The following is a 19,395-nucleotide window of genomic DNA, read 5'->3' as shown; positions in this document are numbered from 1 at the left end:
TTTTGATTTTTTGACAAGCAACTGAAGAGTTTTGTTCCAGTTCCCATGTATTTTCCTATACACAATTTAGAACTCTCCCGCAAATTCAGATCTTAATATTAACACTCCGAACACGATGCCTCCGATAAAATGTGTAACCGAAAATTGACAATGTTTGATAAAATCATTACTCAGCAATTTATCAACAGATTTTAAATCTTTTGATATCGAATTATTCTCTAAATTATGTAGTTTTGAATGGTTTAAATAGATTAGAAATTTGTCAATACATGACTGAGCTATGATTTTTCGAACATTGCCAATTTTCGGTTACACATTTTACCGTTGGCATCATGTTCGGAGTGTTAAACAGTTGTTGAGGACCTCAATACACATCTTAAAAGCATTGCGGAGCAGGAGCGTCAATTTGACCCGCCCTATTGTATATGCTTACGTAAGATAGCCCCCTTCTCTCCTATGTAAGGAAATGTATGAACATTTCTAACACCTCATCCCCCCCTCAGCTTAGTGCGTAAGTAATTATTGAATGGCCCCATAACAATGAACTCGCTTTATATATTGCATTACTATTGTTGAAAGTAAGTGACAATTCTACACCCGAACTCAAGTTGTTATTTAAATTTGAATCAGGTTTAAACAATGTTGTATTCGTAATTCCAGTACGATGACAGCAAATTTTATTGAATATTACTGGGCACTTGTGGACAAAATGGACGTTTTCAAACAATGATTGAAATATTATGTCTGTTTCGAATCGGCGAAAACATACTCGAGCTACTTAATTAAAAAAAAAAACTTTTTTACTTCATTTCTGGCTTTTGGTCTGAGTAGTTAACAATTTTTGCTGGTGATTCGCTTTAAAGACACGATTGATTGAATTCTGTTCTCCTACAATTTGTATTACCACTTCGCATTTTCCCGGACCTGCATTTCACGTTCTACTTTGATAAGGCTCAATTGAATTAACTTTACAGAGCCAAGGATTCTTGTTATCTATTCAAAACATCGTAAAACTAGAGTCAAAAGGTACAACACAATAAACACTTTATGCTCCGATACTACTAATTGTGCGAAGTTTTTTTTAAATTACTCAGAAAAGCAAACAGTGAGTTAAATTTTAATGCGACTTCCGTATCATGAGATTACTGCCCCTGAAAACGCAAAGTGGATGGATTCCGTCAATCGTGTCTTGTATTTAATTGATGAAGTATAGATGAATGAAGTGAAAATTGTATCCTCCCGGATAGTCATCGTTCATCTGCAATGTATTCTGTTTAGATAACACAATGATAATTCACGCTCATGAATGTTGAACAAAACTTCCTATTCCAAACGATTCTTGCTGCAGCGCTATCGAATGACTTCAAACGGTTTACAATGAATCAATCAATGTCGGAAAGTAAGTCATGTTTCAATAAACTCTCAACTATTCATAATTATGGGTTGCTAATTAAGTACCATATAATTTGCAATATTAATTTAATAAGCTCTCTGGAAGTAGTTGCTAAATGTTTGCTTAAAATTAAACGCTAGATTTTATTTTCTTTAAACATTTTCATTCGATTTCTTTCATAAGTTTTACATTTTAGTGAAGAACAATGTTCACCCTATAAATCTTTGCATAATTTGTGTGAAATTATTATTATATCGACAGAAATAGTTTTATGACTTTTGATGTACTTTAACTATGAGAAACTTATAGAGGTTATCAAATCATGCTTAAAATTTACCATATTTGAAAAAGTGGTTTATTAAATCTTTATTAATAACAAACTGAACTGCTGGAACATTAAGTCTTACGCTTGGCAGTGTTTTTCTTTTAAGCCAGCTGTTAATCCATAATTTTAAATATTGTAATAGGTGTGCAGTTTTTATGCGAGATTTTCATTTATTTTTTTATAAAAATAACTTTAATAGTATTAATTTTCTCATTACAATAATTATTTCTTAAGACGTAAATAAACCTCAACATAAATTTATTAGCCAAAAACGATATGAAAATTATATTATATATGAAATCCCGTCAACTTGGAATTCTTAAAACTTAATTAAGAGGATATCTTGTATGTTTTTTTTTTCGAGAACATATAAGTTTCCATTATTTTAAGAATAATCAAATCGAGAATTTTTTAGTTACGGTGTCAGCTTCTCGTTAAATAGTAGCTTAGAAATTATCGCCAACTTCGGTAATTTTTACCAAAATCTGAACAGTTAAATTTTTCGGTAAAATTTATGCAATTCACTTCAGTTACTTTTCAGCTACTTTGAAACTAAATCTCCACTAAAATGACAAGATATGATCATTTAAGCAAGGTTGAACATGTTTTGATATTATTTTCAATTTCGATAGCCTTTAAAATGAAGGTCAAAGTTTTACCGAATGTTCAGCTGTTCTGATTTCGGTAAAATTTACCGAACACGGAAACAAATTCTTAGTGTGTGGGATTCAATTAAGTCAACTGAATTGCCACATATTTTGACCTATTAGATATATTATTTTCGGAGTCTAACAAATTTATCAGAAGAAGTTCAATAACAATTTAATTAAGCTTTTGATTGAAAAAAAAATTCCCTTTACTACACAAAACTATATTTCATTCAAATTAGAAAATCCAACTGTCAAAGAAGTGATAAAAAAATACTGCAGCATTTCATGATGCAATCTTGAATTTGTCAGTTTTTGTTGAGTTGTAGTTTGTCTATACATTTTGGATACATATTTTTAAGTTTATAGGAATCAATTTACTTCATTTAGTCGTGTTCATACATTTATGTTATCGCCAAAATGCTCAGATTCGAGATCCAATTTCCGAAATTCAATTAGTGAGTTCGTTTAAAATACATTGGCTAGCTGTTTGTTAGGCTGATTCATTTCACAACAAATCAAAACTTTGTATGTTTTAATCATGGCGTTCTGAGTTAAGGGTGATCCAAATTGGAATATAAATAAGCTAGAATATCAAAAAATATATATGGATAGAAAAACCCAATAAGGAAAGTAATTAATTTTTTATTTGTTTCCCAATGCATCTTTCCTAAAGAGTTCTTTGTCGAAATTTTCGATAAAATATGATCCTTATTTCCTTTGATCACGATACTTCACTATCAATTTATTGTAAAATTACTCAGTTACTCTTGCTTGACTGAGTTCAGTCACAATTAGGTTACTTTAAGTTTATCTGACACAAGTGTGCTATTTGCTGAAGGATTTGCAAATTGAGTCTTGGAAAATGTTAACAACTTAATTAACGCTCACTGATAGTGAAAAGCTAAACTGCTGTAAAAAGATGTCTCGCCAAACATTTGTATACCAAAATATATGATTTCATTAGATACAAGTCTGATAAATTTTCAAATGACGCCTATTTAATCATACATAGGGCAAACAATAACTTTCAACACTCATTTTTAGCGGCATTATATATCACACCTTAGAGCATCTTTTGAATAAGTTCTCGATAAATTATCTTGAGAAAAAAAAACCTGTGCATGAAAAAGAATCTCGGTGGCCCGAAGCCGATCGTCACCGTACTTCGTTTTGATTGCATGTTGGATTCACGCAAAATGCAGTAGAATTTTATAATTTATGAAACAAACCTCAAAAGCAACCTATTCAACAAGCATAGGACGGAGCGGTTTAGAAGCCGTTTCCGTTCTAATCACGTTTGTTATCACACTGATAGGAAGTGAACCCATAACCATAGCAAGCAATACGTCAGCAAACCGTCACACTGAAGTGTGAGAGGAAATTAGACCCACGCCTGATCGCGTGCCGGCTGTACTTTGCGTGCAGATATGAGTTTTATGAATTATTGTTGATGGCATTATAAACAATCCATTGCCGTCTGGAGCTAGCTGGAGACAGAGAAAGGGAACAAAATCGGCACAGCAAATGCTAGCTGTTCTTCATGTAAATCTGCTCCATGTTTGGACGTGAGTCGGTGCTTTCTTTTCTCTCCCCTGCAGCGAACTTCTCACGCATCACCTGTTTCGCAATGTCCAAGCTTGTACTAGTCTAGAGAAAAATTATTTCTAGTATGTTCACATCGTTCCCATTGGGTGGTCGGTTAATGTATTCCTAGAAAAATGGCTTGTTATGATGGCCAAGACGAGTTTTGTTGAAGAATGGTATGAATTTTTAAATACAGAACTAATTTTCAACGTCTTTTTTTTATTTGTTGATTCATTAAGCATTGCGCATTTTCTTCTGTTACGGCTTTTGTGATACTTATGTCAACAACTAGACAAACTGAATAAATAGTACGACATAATGTTATACTGTGAATAAATGTCTTAATAACTGTTTTACTTTCTTCCCCTACATGCACCTTTTTCTCCTGTTGTCAACATTTCAACGCATCCACAGCATCTCAATCCGCGCTACAAAAATTTGCCAGTACAGGTTAGTGTTACCCTCTCTTGTGAGTCCATTTTACCGAACAATCGTTTCCATTCTAATTTCCTAGCTTTGCAAATGGTGTAAGGTGCTTTGCAATCTAACAATTTTTTTTGGTATTGAAATTTTAAACTTAATTGACACTGATACATACAAAATGGTGGATTCTCACCCCCTAAATGTCGGGGGCGAAGGGCAAGTTTGGAGCAATAAATTATGCGCATTTCTAATTTTTCCATATCGCCACAGTCAAGTGTACGCCGTAGGGTGAGGGCGAACCACCCTGTCAGAGACCGTTTCCATTCCTGGATGGGGTGATAACGACTGCAAAGTGAGAGCTTCGCATTCACTGTTAAGCGCAGGGGTGGCTACATTATCATATTGTGTGTTTGCTTCGAGAGGGATGTGTTGAATATTACATGCGCTCTTGGTACCTTGGAACATGTTTTATTCCATTCACGTATCCACGCCAAACGATTCACCCCGTGGGTATGTGTAGCATCAGTATCTTTGGTCCCCTTCCAAGATTCCGAAATTGGTTGGCCAAACACCAGGAAGAAGCCTCCGCTGGAAGATTGAAAGTTAAGCTTAATTTATTCAAATTTATTTCCTAAATTTCGCCTTTCTGCATGCGAGGAGAGGGGATAGAATTTTAATTCCCATATTTATGGTGATTTTGATTTTAATATTGGTATAGCTTTGCGGCGCTTCAAAAAAAAAAGGATGCCTGCCACGCGAGGCCCAGACAAGTACGAGAGACAACAAAGCGGCTCTAAACTTACGGAAATTGAACACTTTTCGAGCTTTCTTTCTTAATTTTAAGGGCATCGAAGGCCATTTCTTAAAATTTTCATTAATTCCGATACCCCCAGCCCTGGTCCAGCATCATATTGAAGCAGAGGCGACAAGAACAAAGAAACCTTTCAATCGAGAGCAAAGGCGCAGTAGCCGCTATAATGACTCCGACTGACTGGGAGGGTTACCATGGAAACTGGGAAATGGGGGAAAATCGCTTCTATAAAAATATTCCGAGGAAATAAAACAAACGCCATCTGAGATAGCGTAGGGAGAGACGGGTATCACCTTTTTCCAACACAAGATAAGCGACTAAATCGGCCTGCTGCTCTCTGGAAACGATCCTTTCCATGGCCGTGTCAGTAAAACGTCACAAAAGGGATTCGTTCGTATTCAAATGAGTGGCTCGCAAATGGCCTTGACTGTATCAAATTCCTAACCGCATTTATACGCTTTTTTATTTTGCTCAACTGCCATTGCTGTCGTAACAAGCAGAACGCGTGTATTTGTGTGCATAAGCTTGGCACTTTTGGGGGTCGCTCCGAATGGCTGTCTATATAGACACTCCATAAAAATAATCATAACATCAGCTGGAATCGGAGCACACCTCCCCGAGGGTTTTTACATTCCATGCAATCAAACCTGCGCTACCTTTCATTTGGAGAAATATGAACCTGAATTCTACCCTGTTAAGATAATGAATAAAGCACACGCCTAAGATGATATAATGGAGCAGACAGAATGGCTTTGATTACAAATTTAATGTATAATTATCATAATTTTTAGTTATTTCGCTGGCAGATTCACGCCACTGAGACCGAGAAGAAAGTGTACCTCACTCGCTCGCACACATGCTTTGGTGTCTATCGGTCAACTGATCTTTGCTGCGAGTCAAGGGTGAGCAAAGCAGCAGCCAGACGCGCGCAAACGGAATTACAATATTTATCATTTTAATTAGTCGTAGAAATGTTTTAAATAAGCACATAAAAATAGACCATTTTATTGAACAATAAAAATTCAATGGGGCCCCAGCCACCTATACGGTGGCACCTGTGTGTGAGTGAGGTTGTCGAGATTTGCACATGTTGGAAGCTCCAATTCACTGTGTTGAGATATTTCTTCATTTATTCTATCAACATCGTGGAACCACCCTAAAGAGAGCGTTCGTTTGAAAATTACTGACTGACATCAGCCAGATTTTGTCAACTGTTATAGACCGTGAACGTTTGAAATGTAACACTAGGATGACATATTTATTCAACACACACACACAATCTTAAACAGGCGAAATGATGATCTGTCCATTACTTTTCAAACGATGATTTTAGTAGCCATTCAGTAGCATCGCAACTAGTGAAGTGAATTTCGTTTAATGGGGTGTGGTTCGGCGAAATCAAAAGCAAGTGGCATAACGAAAAGTAGCGTGCGAGAAAATAATCGCTACGAATCTGGTGAAAGATCTTTAAGAAAATTCACCGCTTCATTCAGAAATTCCATTGTCTGCAATTGAATGTAATTACGCTTACAATGTGTCTATTTAACGATCATACGAGAGCAATAATAATCATGATGATGATAGTGTATCGCATGGTTCTAATGACTGCCAGTGTGCAAAGAAGATTCAATTTAAACATTCACTTCAAACCCGGGGGAAGTTTATGAATGAATGAAACTTATTTTTAACGAACATTCATTTGACGTGCCTTTGCTCGGGAAAACATGTACACACCAAAGCGCAATTACGATTATCGTTAAAAACTGCATCCGTCGCCAAGGATTGAGGTATTCGCCCTACTCAACCTGCGCCATCCTCCTGCGTGAAAATAAACGACATAACATTGTTCTCATTCTTCAGGATTGCTCTGTTCTTTCAATTCAGCAATAAAGTACTAATTTAAATTCTTCACTCTCCACTGTCGCCGCCACAGCGGACGGGTGTTTGTATAAACTCTGCGCGCCTGAATTATGTAACAATTGCTAAATTGCCTCATTTCACCATAATAATTTGCATGAATGTTCTGAGCACTCAAGCGCATCGAAGTAACAAACGAACGAGGACTGTTTGTAATGCTTATAAATGGGTCGTGTTTCAAATCATAATTTGCACCGCCAACGTCCAACGCATCAATGTGGATGGTTTTTATGGATTTGAACTGTTGTTTCCGTATTTGCGAAATGAGATTTGCTCTCAGAATTGGTCTGTTGCTTTTTTAAAGGATGTAATGCTATTTATTTTACAACTGCTAATGGGCAACATATCGCATAGCTTACCTTTATGCAATGCGCAAACATATTGTTGCAAAACTATTGTTTAGAAACTGTCTGTTGAAGGGAAACAGAGATATTGGATTCAGCTTTCAAACAGAGATTCTATGCAGAGACATACAGCAAAGCATGGAAGAAAATCATTTCAAACTTGTTTGCAAAAAGCACAGTGGTTTAAAGGTCTTATTAATAGTACCATGTATTTGAGTTTGATAGCATTTTTTTTAAACTACATCTAAAGACCATTCAAGCGGTGGTATTTTTGCCTGTCTAAAACCGTCTGCTAGAGCGTTGTGCTCATATAATTATATCTAGTACAATGCTTCTTCTTCTTCTTCTTCCTCGCATTTCAAGCTTATTGCTAATCGCATATTAGCTTATTGCGTGCTCTCAACTAAGTGTTCTAGATGCACTTCCACAGTTATTAATTGGGAGTTTTCGATGTCTGTACCATTTTTGCATTAGTATAATTGTGTGGCAAGTACGATCATACTCTATGCCCAAGGAAGTCGAGAAATTTTCCAACCCGAAGAATTCCTAGACCGGACCGGGAATCAAACCCAGTCACCTTCAGCATGGTTTTACTTTGTAGCTGTGCCTTCACCGACTGAGCTAAGGGAGGCCAAGTACAATGCTACATAGTCGAATATTTAATTGCAGTACTGAATGAGTACTGATCTCTGGAAATTTGAGATAATCTCAGAGAGGTTAGATAATCTCAATTTTACGGTCCATTAAAAAAATTATATAGCGTGACCATTAGTACGTATTGACGAAAAGTTAAGGAAATAACCTTCCAACGGTATAAAACATTAGAAAACGGATAAATGGAATCCGAGATAAATCATTTTGAATCAAAAATATCGAGTTCATTTTATGTTTGATGCTTGAAGAGTTAAAAATTATGATAAAAATAATAATGAAAAATCTTTATAAAATAATGATGACATTAAAAAAAATAGGTTGATCACAATAGGGCAAATACATGGAAATTTGTTATGAGCACAACTCTCCAGCAGACGGTTGTAGACTGACAAGCCTACCACCACTTGAAAGCGCTTTTGATGTAGTTTCAGATGCAGCTAACCGAATCTGCTGATTCATGCATCTAGGAAAGATACACACTAGAGTGATGCAAAATTTGAAACTTTCGCTCCACAATACTTAATCTATTCCAAATCGGATCCTGAATAACCTCTCAAAATTTGAACCCATTTGGTGAGAAACTGAGATGGCACAAACCATTTGAAGTTTATATGGGAATTACTATGGTAAAACCAAGATTTTTGTTCATGTCTATCTTATAATTCACCATATAGGCTTGCTTCAAAAGTTTTCAACTGTACTTGTAGGAAATTTTCCCAGCTACAACCACCACTTTTTGATTAAATGCAAGAATCGAAAGTTATCAATGGTCCAATGCGCTGATGTCTTATGATCATGCTCAATCAACTGCTCAGCAGGCAACATTGGTGTTTCCGGGGCGTTAAATATGACACAAAAAATCATGGCTACTATGTCACACTGCAAAATACAGTGTTGCCTACAGAGCAGCTGCTTGATCATGTCATAAGTTTACCAATCTTTTAAATAATTATTAACTTTTCCCTGACTTGTTTTACATAGAAACGATCTTCAGCAAAGTTGTAACTGAAAAAAATTTCTATAAGAATGGCTGTTGAGCTGTTTCGCAGCTCAATATGGAAAAACACTAGAACACAATGAACAAAAAGTTGGGATTTCCCATAGTAATTTACATGTAAACTTCAAATGGCTTGTGTGAAGTCTGTTTCTAACCAAATGAGTTGTAACTTTGGGAGGCTAATCAGGACCCGATTTGAAACCATTTAAGCACTGTGGAGCGAAAAAGTCAAATTTTGCATCAGTCTAATACACACGTTGAAAAAAGTGAAATTTTTTATCAATAACTCGTTCAATTGAAATTATGGGAGCATAGTACCTTCGAGGAAGTTGTGTATTTTTATTTTACACACATCTTCGGATAACTAAAGGTCTAGAAATTAAAAATAAGTACATTTTGTTATAAAACCTGTATTTCGGGGTTAATTATCAAAAAATTCTCTTTGGTTATAAACTTGTCCAGAAATGGCTAAAAATCACCTTTATAAAAAAATCGAAAAAAAAACAAACAAGAAATGCTTTCAAACTCAAATACAGAAAGGTTTTAAAGTCTCAGACAAAGTTTAGTCTCGCCTCTTCGCTTCTCTTCGCTTCTCTTCGCTCTCACAATGGTATCGGCATCTTTTGTAAAAGAGTCACGTCAAAAGAAAAACAGTGGATCTTGCATCACGGTTTTCGAAAGATTCCCTTTCCTTTCCCTTGGCAACAGAGAACTTCTGCATCAATGTCAAATGACTTCTAGCTAGTTGGCGGCTGTAGTGAATCATGATATCAGTGACTTTGTCGAATTATATCAACAACAAATATTACAAATGTTATGATCATTTAATGTTGATTTCCTTTGCACGATAAGTAGCCGGTTTGACAGTTCAATAGGTAGACTTGGCTTCACACTTGGCGTGACTTATTATACACAGTTGTTTGAAATAATGTTTTCTAAAAATTTGCCGAATACATTGTGAAAAAGGTGCATCTCATTTTTAGGGAGATTAATCTCAAAACTCATATCGTCAAAAGATATGGTGCATTAAATTTTCTAAAGACGTTATCACTCCAAATCTACGTTTTTCTCATGCTATTTGTTAAGGGATTGATTGAAGGGTTTAACGGCTCTTTCAGTCTTTTTACTGCAGCAAAAACGTTGTATTGCTTCAACTCTCCGACGTTTCGGTGATATATTTCACCAAATCCTTGAAAATGGTGAAATATATCACCGAAACGTCGGAGAGTTGAAGCAATACAACGTTTTTGCTGCAGTAAAAAGACTGAAAGAGCCGTTAAACCCTTCAATCAATCCCTATAACACACCTGTCGCAAGCTCTCAAGCTATTTGTTAAGAGCGTGAAAATAGACTTCTAAACCACTGTGAAATGGGAGAAATATTGTGTATTTGACATAATATTGACTAAATATGAGTACACAAAATCGATTGCTTTGAATTCATCATGTCAAAATGTGAAATTTACGGTGCCAGTGGTGTAGTGGTAAGATTACTGATTCCTCGCCCCAGTGTGTCTGAGTTCAATCTCAGCCGAGGTCGGGGATTTTTCTGATACGAAAAAATCTCTAGTCACGTTTTTTTGGAAGTAAAGCTGTTCGTTCCGGCTCTTATGTTGATGTTATGTTAAGTTTGATACCAACCAGGTGTGGAAGCCACCTGCCCTGACATTCGATTGCCGTCAATGAATGTTAATCGATGTCCGTCGGTGATTGACACTCGAACAAAGACCGACGTTATTTTAAAAGTTTTTTCATTAGAATCTTCTTTTAGAAGCTAATCCTAGACGTTTTCCCATCGCTCCGCTCCTCAGACCAAAAAAAACACGTACAGGACAGTAAATCTGATTAGCTATACAATTGCTAAGGCTTATGGAGCAATTCATCGTTTTAATGTTAGAAAAACCATTTTCTCGTTTTGGCGTTGGTAGAAAATTCAATAATATTTGCCATCATCCTCCAAAAAATCATGCGATTTTATGATAATATTCCTCCTTGAGCAAATCTTCTTTTCTTTAATTAACGTCGGTCTCTGTTCCTCAATCTAGTGCCAATCACCGACGGACATCGATTGCCATTCATTGACGGCAATCGAATGTGCAGGAAGGCAGCTTCCACACCTGCGTAGGATATTGCACCCATTCAATCAAACACACATGGGCCGGGACCAACGAAATACATGCCTCAGAAAAATCCCACCGACCTCGGCTGGGATTGAACCAAGATTTATTGGGGTGAGAAAGCAGTCACGCATACCACTACACCACCAGCGCCGGCTCCTTGAGCAAATGTCATAAAGCAGTTTCGCTCCATAATTTCATCGACCCAAATGACTCGAATTGCTAAAGTTTAAAATAGATATAATCGATTAAATAAATAATCTTCGAACAGTTCAATTTTGACCGCATTTTTTAGACTTTCCGAATGCATAATGTTTAAGCATAATGAAAATAAATAATGAATTCTTGCGTTAAATCGAAAACAATCCTATCAAGAACGCTGGCTGCTTCGTCAGAAACCAGGAGATCGGTATATTAACGATGCGCTCATTTTTATTAAATTTTTATGGCTCAATTTTTTGTTCCAGCAACTAAGTTGCTATCTCATTTTGATGAAAAGTTATAAACTATTTTCCTTGAAAAATAAGTATTTTTGAATATTTTTAATATCTTAAAATGAGTTGTGAGTGTTTGTTTAACTCAAGTAATTCCCTTTTGAAATAAGAGCTTTTTTACAGATACAAGATAAAGCGCCTTAGTTCGGCACAAATCTACGCTATCAAATATTGAAAAAGTGTTTAGAACATACTATAAACGAGAATTAAAAAAGTTACTCTTGATTACCGTTTTTTATGAGTCACGCAACATTACATACTAAAAACCTGTATAAATCGTGATCTATAGAAAAGTGCTTCCTTATGCAAAGTTGCTTCAAATGAGCTATTCTTCAACTTCTTCGAAATGACCTGCCGAGCAGCTGACAGAGTGGTTGCAGCCCTAGGGTCCAACATACAATCGCTGTATAAGAACAGTCTCCGTATTACTACCATCTATCCCTGCCAGTGCTTAGAGTGGCCTTCTGTCCTTCCGATACGTCCTTACAATGACCGCATGCTCTGAGGCGGATATCTATATGGAAAAGACCTATGGTAGTACGGAAGGTGTATTCCTCCTCACTGAAGCCAACAAACTCCTCCGTTTCATACCCACGAAGTGCTTTTCTTCACCGGATTGTAGACGAAGAGTGGGACTCATCTCCACCTAGATTTATCAGGACACTATAGGAAATACATGAAGTGGGTGGCTGTAAGATTAGAGATATTAACACCTTCAGCCGGTTAGTAGCTTCAAGATTATCTGAGTTTCACCGACGGATCCAATGTCGGAGACAGAGTACATATGTATCAGTGTGGCAGGATCAAACCGAAGCTCAACAAACACTAACGGCTCCCTGACATGTACTATATCATTTAGTATACCATTTTTTGAGTCCAACAACGTTTATTATACCATTATTATGGCCCTGGAGGCCGAAAAGATCCAACACCCTTTGATTCTAACCGTAAGAGACATAATAGGAAAGCCTTACCTTCATATGGGTATTTGGCTTTTGCATCATGACAGGCAATAAATACCTTGACCAGCTTCTCAACTTGGGGAGAAACTATTTATTGATCACTTACGAAGTACCTGCTTCAGACTGTTGCTGAAAAATGTTTGGAATAAAGAGAGAGAGAGAGAAGGATTAGTAATTTCCATTTAATTTCGCTACCTTATTTGCTTATCCTTGACAGATACGCGTATTTCGTCTACAATCTGTAGACTTCTTCAGAGTATTGTACTAATACTCGACATAGTAGACGAAATACGCGTATCTGTCAAGAATAAGCAAATAAGGTAGTGGAATTAAATGGAAATTACTAATCCTTCTCTCTCTCTCTCTCTTTCTCTCTCTTTATACAGGTATTCTACTAAGAACCCCACATTCATCAGGAATGTTTGGAATGCTAACAGGATAACACTTCCTCCACAAAATAAATAGAGAGGTGTTGAATTGGTTCACCCTGAATAGCTGGTAGAACCAAATAATGTTGTCCTAACTGAGGACCGAACACACCGGAGCAGCCCACGACTAAGGTTGGACGGCAACAAAATCCGACTACCTTTAAATAATGTTAAACTTGTGGAGCCACCCGTGAAACATACACACTTAGAAAAATTCTTGTAAATTTAGGTGCTCCGAGAGTGACATATACGAGCGTCAATTTTGACGTAATTTTTTTTTCTTTTTTTTTTGTTATTATAGTCACTTTAACACTCTTGGGTCATTCGTGACTTGTCCGGGGGTGAGATTTGAACTCGTGACTTTGGCGTGAGAGGTAAGGATGTTAACCACTACGCCGGGGTCGCCCCCATTTTGACGTAAATTTGAGTCATAACAGACGTGAAATATAGTTCAATCAAACGTACTTTTTGTCGAGCAACGAACTTTTCAGTTTCGGAGCACTTAATATTACATGACATGTTTATTTACGTCTCATCTTCTATGTCAAAGATGGATTCCGTCACGTGTAAAATTAGTTATTTCTAAGTGTGTATTTTGATCACCTTTCTGAACTATGAGGAACTACGGAATAGTTACGGCCTCATCTCTGGGAAGAGGGATATCCTCAGCAACGACCCAGTGAGAGAGGTAGCTCTCCTCTGCTTCACCAAAAGGATGTCAAACTTTACTACGAAAAAAATATCACCTTACATTTGCCAGAGAAGGCCTCTCCCGACGCCACTTTAACGCTCTTCGTGACTTGTCCGGGGTGAGATTTGAACTCGTGACTTTGGCGAGAGAGGTATGGATGTTAACCACTACATCGGGGTCGTCCCCGGTTGAAAGTACATCTACACACACTTAGAAAAAATAATTTACCTGCTCTTAGAATGACATATACGAGCGTCAATTTTGACATCAAATTGAGTCATAACAATCAATCGTACTTTTCGTCGAGTAACGAACTGTTCAGTTTCGGAGCACTTCATTTTACATCACATGTTTATTTACGTCTCACCCTTTATGTCAAAGATGTATTCCGTCTCATGTAAAACTAGTTATTTCTAAGTGTGTACTCTAATAAAGACGGTTTACCATTGCTACTGTGACACTTTATCATCATCGAAAATGATATCAAATAGTTTTGTTTATCTTATTATTTTCATACCTCGTTACCTGTTAATGTTCATCAGTGATGATAATTTACTGACCCAAAAAACAGGGTGTCGACTACCTAAAAATCACCACGAAAATCAGGAAATATCTAGGAATTCATTTTTGGACCTGAAGAATGAGGGATTTCCAAGAAATTTCATTCAAATTCAGGGAAATATTTCTAAATCACAGCTACTTATTTACAAATATGAATGACTTCCCTGTTTTCAAACAAATTAATTACTCAGTGTCGTTTGAGGATGGATATTCATTTCAAATTATTAATCGAGTAGCGAACTTGTGGTTTTTATTGCATTTTTGTAAACTGAACGAAACATGTATTTCGATTATTTTGAGCCTAATATAAATTCAGCTGAGTGATGGCACATTCCTGAGTTCAACTGAGATCCTGAGGGTTGATAAAACTCCTTTTCCGTAGAAACTAGAAGTTATTAGTTGTTGCAAAACCGTCAAATGGGTATGTACATCTCTTAATAAATGTTACACCTATGTTACGCCTGACAAAATTTAACCTTCGAGTAGATGGTTCCGTCTGCTCGATCAAGCTTTGTCCAACAAACATCGATCCTTTAAATGCATTGGAGCGCCTTTGAGTAAATTTAAAAATGGTAAAGAGTAGAGGATAATTGTTTCTAAATACTTATATTTCTTGTTGCTTATTGCGTTCTTAACAGCCTGATTAACTAAGAGAATCAATTAAATGAAAATTTAGGATAATGATCTTGGATAAATTTGGTTTATGATTGCTCGGAGTAGCACTTTTATCATTGAATAATGATACAAAGATACGTTAGCAAACATTGTATTGACAGGATAGACTGGCTTTATTGAGTATTCTAGGTCTTCACAGTAAACCTGCTTAGCTTGGAAAATTACCTTCCCAGTGAAGTTTCAGTTTTTGTGATGTTGCAACTATTGCAATTGAATGGAATTAACTTACAGAATTTTGGAGGTGAAAGCGCTGTTTTTACGATTAGCGATTGATTAACGTGCTGCTCGACAGTAACGCTTGGTATATATTTTTTGTGGTGCGTTACTGGCATTAAGATCTACAACCGAAGCCTAGTTCAAACTACTTTAAACTAGGGGAACAGGCTTGTTTTTTAATCAAAAGAACACATCTTAGTCCTTTTTATACTTTATATGCCTTTGTTGATAGTGTCAAGACTCGGCTTTGTCCACGGATGATGATCTTGAAACCAGGAACAAATGAATCAGGTAGTTATTTTTCATTTACGTGATTCCTAATCTTGTATTCGCTATTCTGTTTGAAGTGGTTAAGACTAGGATTCTAATGCATGGTCAATATCGGTGTTATTGGTTGATTTTGTTGCGCCCCTTTGGAGGATGTTCCAACACTCCGAAGGGTATAAATAGCGGGACCTTTCAATCCGAGTCGGATCCTTACGATAAAGGCAAGAATGAAAGCTGTATCAAAACCGGCTTCCTTGCATTTTAAGCTTATCGCGTGCTATCAAGGTAGTGTTCTAAATGCACTTCCACAGTTATTAATTGAGAGCGTTCGATGCCTGCACTATGTTTACATTAGAATAATTGTGTGGCAAGTACAATCATATTGTATGCCCAGGGAAGTCAAGAAGTTTTACAAACCGAAAAATTCCTAGACCGAACCGGGATTCGAACCCAGCCACCTCTAAGATGGTCTTTCTGGCTGCCCCTTTACATACTAGGCTAAAGGGAAGCCCGAAAAAAATATAGAGCCTATTATTCGGAATAATTTTCGTAAGTAGTTGTGTCTCAAAAAAAGGAAGAAAACAATACAATGGGAATGAAGACATTGAACATTGAATTTCTGTCCCTAGCGTTAAGTTCGGAAACAGTAAAACATAACTTTTAATGGTGAGAAAATTGGCATGTCAAAGACCTCTTCTTGTATCATGGAGTAAATCATGAACTTGCTGAGAACTTTAAGCGATCAAGGTAAAAGTGACCTAGTGAGTAAATAAAAATTTCAAACATGGTTTTATCTGAGACATAACTTTAGGTTGCAAAAAGCTCTTGTCGATGTTTTTCTTTTATTATTTCGCACAAAACGACGAGAGCTTTTTCCAATCTGAAGTGATCTCTCAGAGAAAACCATTTTTGAAATTTGTATTTACTCAAACTACTACTTTCACCTTCAGCAAACCTTCTTTTAGATTTACATTAAGATCGATGCATTTTCCTTCACACTTTGCTATCAATCATAGTAACATCCCGGTTACTGTTTGAACTGATTAGTTGGCGCTTAGCACGTTCAAAATTTGTGAATTTTGAAAAAAAAATCGGTGCATTCTCGTTATTGAGAACACGCAATTTCTGTCTTTGTTACATTCTATAAAATGTATCGAACGTTTTTTTCAGTTTAAGATTGTAGTGGTCCACTTTTCATTGGTTATAAATCCATGCCAAGGTCATGTAAAAATGTCAAGAATGTACTATTACTTATATGAAGAAAGAAATAGCTGATGCGGTCATGTTGCCAAAAATGGGTAGGCACTGGACCTGGATGTTTTTTTTTTGAAAATCACTGGAATAGCAGCACAGTAAATTTTGTAAATTTATATTTAAAACTTTAAAATTTTGTGAAAAATTTTAATATTCCATTCATTAGCATTGCATTTTACCTGTAGCTGATATAACTTGACATAACTAAAATAATGTTTTTCGGAATAATAAAACCAAAAGATGGTATGATGACATGTTTTACTTGTAACTTACAAGAAGAGGTTACAAAGTATGCGTTTGATACATAAAACCTGTAAATTTTGCTTTCTATGAGTCACAATCAGCGATTTTCTGATCGCTGAGTGAGTGAGTGTGTGAAAAATCGCTGATTGTGACTCTCATGAAGTGAAATAAACTTGTTTAATATGACAAACACATTCTTTCCAACCTCTTCTTGTATCCTACCAATTCAAAATATGATCATGGCATCTAATTATTTCATAGTTAAAAAAAAAAACATTGTTTTAGCTGAAATGAGTATTTGCAACCTTGGACATAACAGTAAAAAGTACAATTAAAATTATGCTTAGAATTTGCTCACCATTTTCAAAGTGCTTTTATTCCCTGATCAATCTATTTTTCAATAAGTAACGGCACCAGCCACGTCCTTACGGTCATCTAGGAGAGAGAGGATTGTTAGTTAGACAGTCGTTGCTACTAGAACCGGAAAATTGTTTCTTAGTAAAGCATAGATAATGATCAGGATTTCACTGCGGTTAGTGATACGATCAGTTGGCAAATTCATATGGGATAATAGTTTTTAATAGGATACAAAGATATCTAATTGGATTTAACCGAATTGTACTATTGGACATATTTATTATAAGATTTCCAATAACAGGTATTGTGTAACACCCAGGCATGGAAAATCTTTTGGTTTCATTTCGTGCATTCATTTACATTCATTTGCCCCTAAATTTTTTCATCAACAGAATTCCGCAAAATAGTGTATGCCATTTGTAGGTTTTGTTATTAGCTACAACTTTTGTTAAAAACTCAAATCCGTATCTCTTATGTATGACAAACCAGAGTGAACAGAAGCCACTACTGTTTTTCAGTTAATGAATTTTACATTTACTGAAAATCAGTAACAAGTTCTGCCCGCTCTAATTCGTGATGCATAAGAGATACAGATTTGAGTTATGGGCAAAATATATAGCTAATAACAAAACCTAATAAAATTCTGTACATCATTTTGCGAAATGCTGTTGATGAAAAAAATTAGAGGCAAATGAATGTAAATGATTCCATGAAATGAATGTAAATGATTTGCCATGCCTGGGTACACCGTTTGATTGGAATCTTAATGCAGGTAGCTTTGGGCACATAGGGTATACGTCGGTCTAATATGCAGCCATCGATTACGTTTTTAATCATAACTCATCAATGAATTTACCTGCAAACGATATTCTACTGCTAAATGGTATGCTTAGATATGCTTATCATGTCGTTTGCTATCAGAAACCACGAAAAGTTGAAAAACTTACTTTTTTTAAGACAATAACTCACGAGGGAAATGTATGTAATATGGGTCTATTGTCCCCAAATTGGGTCTATTTATGGATGCAACTTCGTCCTATCTTGTTTGATCCTCAAAAAAACGCTCTTGGTAACGTTTTCTGATGTATTTTTTTTTATCACTATCACTGTTAACTTAATGCTCTTCATTCCTCAAAACATTTCTTAGAGAAAATTTTACGAAAACTACATTAAATCACTCAATTTAAAAATTAAAAATTAAAAATTTCGCTTATCGTCTTTTGACCGCAGAATATCTAAATCAGAACATTGTGATGTTCATTATACAGGTTTGGCAGAAAAAATCTCCCTTCCTGTTCGTTCCTTATCATCCAAATGCAAAACAACATTGTTGACGTTACTCTTATTGCTATATGCTGTCAAATGAATTTCATGGGCCATAGTTAGGAACATAGAAAAGAAATGTGTCCCTAAAGTTGGGTCCATGTTTTACTTGTGAAAACGTTGTTAAACAATTAAAATAAACATAAAATATTCAAACAGCAACTGTAAGTTTTACGTCTAGTGTGTATTATCAGGTAATTCCAATCAATAAATGCCATAATCAGGCCATTTGATGATCGTCAGTCAACCTTCCCATCTTAACCTTATAAGTCATGGCGGCTAAAAACTCCGAACATTGTGATATTCTCAACCAGTTTTATTACTTACGAGAGCTGAAAATGTATTGAAATGTTGTGATATAAATTGATTTGTGTGTGGTACACATTTATCAACCATCAGTGATCAATATTTTCCTTATTTTTTGTGTAATATTCCTTAATTAATTATTTATTTGCGTGATAGGCCGAATGAAAGGACTAGACCCACATTACATACCGTAACCCTATCTATAACTATGTTTTATTTATCTACCTGGTCACATATAGATTAAGAGAGCGAATTGTAAAGGATGCAATCATTTTTTATTGTACAAAGGTAGATTGTTTTAAGGCGTACATGTAAGCAGAAGGGGTTACCAAGCTCCCCGGGCTGGCAACCGAGCTTATATAAACTCTATAATCTTAAAATTATTAAAACCTTGTTTAAATATC

At 35.9% G+C, this 19,395-nt stretch overlaps 1 protein-coding gene across 6 annotated transcripts in view; it reads left to right on the top strand.

The window, feature by feature from the left end:
- The window catches only part of abd-A (abdominal A), a 63,286-nt gene that overhangs the window by 5,085 nt on the left and 38,806 nt on the right, over nucleotides 1-19,395 (top strand). For 4 of the 6 annotated variants that reach the window (XM_065228059.1, XM_065228061.1, XM_065228058.1 and 1 more), the window contains exon 4: nucleotides 4,367-4,402. The exons of the other annotated variants lie outside the window; for them this stretch is intronic. In XM_065228059.1, the coding sequence (XP_065084131.1) occupies nucleotides 4,367-4,402 (36 nt within the window). The remainder of the gene's footprint in view (nucleotides 1-4,366; nucleotides 4,403-19,395) is intronic. 6 annotated transcript variants of the gene reach the window in all.

This window comes from Ochlerotatus camptorhynchus, unplaced genomic scaffold (genome assembly GCF_037179485.1).
Source record: "Ochlerotatus camptorhynchus isolate MF236.1 unplaced genomic scaffold, CSIRO-AGI_Acam_v1.1 ptg000278l, whole genome shotgun sequence".
Classification (NCBI taxonomy): domain Eukaryota; kingdom Metazoa; phylum Arthropoda; class Insecta; order Diptera; family Culicidae; genus Ochlerotatus; species Ochlerotatus camptorhynchus.
The sequence above is the reverse complement of the archived record's forward strand: the minus strand, read 5'-3'. Positions and strand labels throughout refer to the sequence as shown.